Raw genomic sequence first — 6,000 nt, forward strand, 5'->3', positions numbered from 1 at the left:
TGTTACATATATGTTATTAGCAACTTTTTAATATAAGAACTATTTTCTTTCAAATTGACACACATAGGGGCAGATTCAATTAAGCACACAATTCATCTCTGTGGGATATTACTGGCACAAAGCATCAGTTATTTTTGCTCGCACAACTATAAACAATGTTTTGTGTACCAGAACAACCAGTTGTGTGCGCAGCAGGGCCTCACATTTGAATGAACATCCCTCAGTGTGCTGCATAGTGACAGGAGTATGACAGAAAAAGTTCCAAGCCTGGAATAAAACATAAGTGGGATTTAGGCTATCGTGTATGTAATGCATTTACAGTTTGTGAGGTACCACAATTGTTGATCTTACAATGTTACATCTGACTTCCAGCAATAGCCCATAGCATAAACTAAGTGGATGATATATTGTAATTTCTCCTTTATAGTGCAAGAAAAAAAAAATAGATTATGAATGAAAAAATAAGATTGTTGCTTAAAGAGTATGGTTGGCTATATTTCTAAGTTTACAAAGATCTTTCTGTTCTCCTGACACTGACAAATCCCAAGACAAATGTTATTTACAGAAAGCACACTTGTTTGTCATCCGTACACTGACAAATACATATAGCAGGGAAAATATACACTATAGGCATTGGAGTAGAACACGGCCATTATTAAAACAAGCACAATAACAATTAACTACTGAATTATAAATTTGAATAGCTTTGTTGGGTATTCTAAGAAGTTTATTAGAACATATCTCCGATTACTGAACTAACAACTTACCTTGTTCTTCTATTAGCTCAAGTTAACACAGCAGAACACGTTCCAGTAATGAATACTCTGTACTCACAATATGGCTGTTCTGCCCCTTTCTATTTATACCCCAGCTGCATCATTTGATAAGAAGCAGCCCTTCTGTAATACATACTAGCATTATATATTTATAACTGATAGTACTGCTCACTAGCACAAGACACCAATGCTGTAACTTGCCTGACACTTACCAACTTACTGACCCAGTTTTGCAGTCATGAACTCTGAAAGGCCTGATCCATTGTAAGAAACACTTTTAAAAGCAGGGTTTCTCGAATTTAGACCTACATTAGACTCTAACAGGTAATGTTTTCATAAGTTTCCTTTTGGGAACAGATTGACTAATTATAGAACCATTATAGTGACAGGAAAAGTCACTGCAGAATCATTAAGAAATCATATACAACATTATTCCTTATGGGGAATGGAAGAAGGGAGTTTAAAAACTATTGTTTCAAAACAATGAAAAGTCGGCAATATAATGCTATTGTATAATTTTGGTGGGAAACAATTAATGCACGAGGACATTTCACCACTTCCCTGGAATTGTCGCATGAGTTGCAATGACAAGCAGGTGGGCTTTCCCTGCCAGGTTTGCTCCCATGTGACCGGCAGGCTCTCCTCCTCTGCGCCATACTGTAACAGTAAATTGTTTCCTCCTCCTGAAGGGGCCGGGCTGTGATGTTGGAGGTCAAGCTCTTTGTGCAGCCCAGAATGCCCTGTGATCGGCATTCTGGGGTGGTAGTTTCCGAAGTCTGGCCACCATGAAGCTAGCAAGCTTAGTTGTTCAGAATGACCTTCGGAGATCTAAAAGTTCCCATGTGATCACAGATCTCTGTATACACACACAGAGCGGACAAGTGTGTGATCACATCAGTCCCTCTGTTACATTTTGCTCAGAAAGGACTGATCAGTCCCCTTTGAACTGCATGTTACACACTACGCTGCGCTCTAAATATATATGGGAGGAGGGAGGCGGTATAATCTATGGCCATTAGGGTAGGGCATAAGGCTCTTTTCACACAATGGTTTTCGCTGGACGGAAAAAGACAATCAAGTTTTTTCCACAGAAATACGAGCATGCTTTAAGACGGCATGGTCGACGTGTTACAGCCATGAATAGCCACTGACAAGGAAATCTGCCGTCCACGGTCCTCAGTTTTACAGATTGAAAAGATATTGCAAACATGGCAACATTACACACGGCACAAAACAGTTTCTTGTGAAAGTGACCTGATCCACGGGAAAAAAAAAATAAATTTATGTCTGGACAAAACCGTTAATTCAGGAACAATAGTGATAATGATAAATTGACTAAATATTAGGAGGATTTGTTTTCTTTTAAGCTGGATGTCCATAACCCAAACGGTAAACAAAGTGTATCAGAACTTGTCTTTTCTTTAGAAAGTAAAAAAATATAGCACTGTACATTGATTGAATTATGATACAAATAATAACACAGAACATGAAACAGGTTAGGATGGCCCTGCTTAAATGGGCTTACAGTTAAGAGGCCAGGGGAAACAATTGATACATAAAAAGTAGCTGAATACCAATTGTGGCTGGTGATGGGGATGTGGATAAAGCATGTGGCTACTTTAAGGTAGAAGCAGCCACCAATATAAAAGCAGCCTCTGGTGACCATCATTTCTGTGCAGATACTGGTGGTGTGGGGGGCGAGTGAAATGAGGAAAGACCATAGCAAATGGAGACATGTAAGATGAACTAGTTACTACAGAAATCTTAATACAAATAACTATGACAGTTTTTACAATTTCTCTTAAATAAATCTACTTTCACTTCGGCTTCTGGGTCCTGACAAAGCTTTCACGTTGCTAGGACAATATTGTGGCTATCTGCAAGCTGAGAGCAGGTGTGTGCTCACTATTTTCCGTGGACATCATGTGGGCAAGACAATTGTTCCCATGTTTCAAAACATTGTGGTGGCACCAGATGTTACAAGTGCATCTTTGAAGAAAAAACCCTTTATTTGTATAAAGACACTCCTCAGCACCACCATGTAATTTCCCACTGCAATCACAAGTTTTTTTATTATCATATAGCTTTCAGAAAAGGATAATATGGGAGATCCATACAGATCCAGCAGTCTAATATATACATATGATCATGGCTTCTTGTTTACAGTCACCATTAGGAGCACTAATAAACAAAACAATAGGAGGATGAACACAAAGATCACTGAAGACAAACATTCACTATTCTTTTAAATTTAGGACACTGCTCATAAGATGAGCTAAAAATTAATAACAACCCTGACCAAGTAAATGTCCAAGTTAAAAGCTCTCGGGTAAAAGGTCCAATACCTGTATTTTTGCATCTTGCAGATTCACACAAGGTTAATTGTTACTATTTAAGTATGAACACACTGTTTAAATAATGTCAGCCAGAGGTAATTTAAACTTAAGTAACTTACCGGCGTTTTCTCAGGTTCCAGTTCTGAGACGGCAGTCTCCATGTCGTCAAGCGGCTGTCTCCTAATGCGCAGTCAGAAATCTTGCATCCCAAGGCTTCCAGTATCCTATGACAAGAAGATAGCATGTCAGTGCCAGAGGCAGAATGAGGCAGGAATAATAAGTGCCTTTTTCTGTGCCAAACAAGAAAGTCTTATTAGGAAATTAAAAAAAGAAACTCTTCACTTTGTAAAGCAAAAAAGTTACATAAACTTATTATATGCTATGAGATGAAATAGTGTCTGAGCTCCTGCCGGCTGTTTTATAGAACATCTGCGGCAATGAAATCCCTTCAATGAAATACACAGCAATTTCGGAAGGCAATCCTCTCTGAGCAGTTACAATAAATATGGCCATAACAGCAATGAAAGATGCCTGCACAAGGGATGCATTGGTTCCCAGTGACAGTCACTGTTGTCAAAGATAAAGTGGCACTGTACACTACAGCTTACTTGCAAATTCAACCTTTCCAATGGATCTAAATAAGAACATGAAAGGCATACACAAAGCAGCAGAGGATAAAGCATATAGATAATAGAGGTAAAAAATGCAGATCAAAAAGTATACAACTGTACAATGACTACAGTCTGCATCAGAAACAAAATGGCTGGTCAGTGAGAGGGGGATAGTCTTTATGACATTCAGATGGGGGGTGAAATTTAACATAACATTGGGGGGGGAATTAAATTCCATGCGATGATGAATAGCCGCGGGAGGGAGCTACCGAAGCTATTCAATTCGACGTGATGTTTTGGCGAGCTAAAGGATTTATTCTCGCACACCCCTGGGAATGCGAGAAGAAATCCGACAAAAGTGCCGTACGCGCAGCTGTTTGCCAGCTTAGCGGGGCGCTAACAGCCGCGCGGCCGGCACTTTAGTCAGAGAATGCCAGTTCTCAAGACTAAACACCCAGGTTAAGTCGCAAGGACCAGCATTCTCTGACTTAACCAATTCCCGACCAGGCAAACAGCGCGGTGTATTGAATAGCTCCGGGAGCTCCCTTCCGCAGCTATTCATCATTGCATTGAATTGAATTCACCCCATTAATTGAAATATACCTGAAAGACATGGGAAAACAAAAGTTCTTTTCCTCCCAGGTAATTTTTTTTATTTTTTTTTTTTATTTTCTCAATGTAATAAACGATTGGTAGATAAACACAATGTAACATGTTTTATGACATGTCAAGAAAATGTATCAGAAATTAACCATTACTGAAAGTAAATAACGGTGTAAAAGTCAACTACACAAGACTTTTAAACATACACACATTCAAACATCGAAGAAGGTCCATGCAACAAAACAAGGGGCGCTAACCAATCGCAGAGCAAATGTAATCAAAACCAAGATGATAAATTAAACATCAGTAATAGTTGTACAAATCGTGTTGTAATGATAAAGGTAAAAATACAGCATGCATATTCCAATGAAAATTAGCAACCTGCCATAATGCTTCTAATATTCCGGTTCGAATACATCATATTTGGAATTAAAGCCAGTCACTTATTGATTCAGCTGCTTGGCAAAACTGCCAAACAACCATATTGTTCAATTTGTCTACACTTGTAACTCACTACGTAAGGCTGTGTACACACCTATAGATATACAGTCAGGTGCATAAATATTGGGACATTGACAGAATTTTCATATTTTGGCCTCTATTCACCATCACAATGGCTTTGAAATGAAACTGACAAGATGTGCTTTAACTGCAGACTTTCAGATTTAATTTGAGGGTAATTACATCCAAATCAGGTGAACGGTGTAGGAATTACAACGGTTTCTATAAGTGCCTCCCACTTTTTAAGGGGCCAAAAGTAATGGGACAAACTAAACAATCCTAAATCTAACTTTCACTTTTTAATACTTTGTTGCAAATCCTTTGCAGGCAATTACAGCATGAAGTCTGGAACGCATAGACATCACCAGACGCTGGGATTCATCCCTGGTGATGCTCTGCCAGGCCTCTACTGCAAATGTCTTCAGTTGCTGCTTGTTCTTGGGGCATTTTCCCTTCAGTTTTGTCTTCATCAAGTGAAATGCATGCTCAATCGGATTCAGGTCAGGGGATTGACTTGGCCATTGCATAACATTCCACTTTTTAGCCTTAGAAAACTCTTTGGTTGCTTTTGCAGTATGCTTCGGGTCATTGTCCATCTGCACTGTGAAGCGCCGTTCAAAGAGTTCTGAAACATTTGACTGAATATGAGCATATAATATTGCCCGAAACACTTCAGAATTCATTCTGCTGCTTTTGTCAGCAGTCACATCATCAATAAATACAAGGGAATCAGTTCCATTGGCAGCCATACATGCCCACGCCATGACACTACCACTACCATGCTTCACTGATGAGGTGGTATGTTTTGGATCATGAGCAGTTCCTTTCCTTCTCCATACTCTTCTCTTCCCATCACTCTGGTAAAAGTTGATCTTTGTCTCATCTGTCCATAGGATGTTGTTCCTGGACTGTAATGGCTTTTTTAGATGTTGTTTGGTAAACTCTAATCTGGTCTTCCTGTTTTTGTGGCTCACGAATGGTTTGCATCTTGTGGTGAACCCTCTATATTCACTCTTGTGAAGTTTTCTCTTGATTGTTGCTTTTGACACATATACACCTACCTCCTGGAGAGTGTTCTTGATTTGGCCAACTGTTGTGAAGGGGTTTTTCTTCACCAGGGAAATAATTCTTCTGTCATCGACCTCAGTTGTTTCCGTGGTCTTCCAGGTCATT

General features: G+C 39.3%; 1 protein-coding gene across 2 annotated transcripts in view; it reads right to left on the minus strand.

Moving 5' to 3' along the window:
- OSBPL8 (oxysterol binding protein like 8) overlaps positions 1-6,000 on the minus strand; it is a 210,935-nt gene that overhangs the window by 163,282 nt on the left and 41,653 nt on the right. For both annotated transcript variants that reach the window (XM_088452555.1, XM_088452553.1), the window contains exon 2: positions 3,232-3,336. In XM_088452555.1, the coding sequence (XP_088308681.1) occupies positions 3,232-3,273 (42 nt within the window). In that variant the 5' untranslated portion in view covers positions 3,274-3,336. The remainder of the gene's footprint in view (positions 1-3,231; positions 3,337-6,000) is intronic.

The sequence above is a fragment of the Taudactylus pleione genome, unplaced genomic scaffold, assembly GCF_031769625.1.
Source record: "Taudactylus pleione unplaced genomic scaffold, aTauple2 ptg000038l, whole genome shotgun sequence".
NCBI lineage: Eukaryota > Metazoa > Chordata > Amphibia > Anura > Myobatrachidae > Taudactylus > Taudactylus pleione.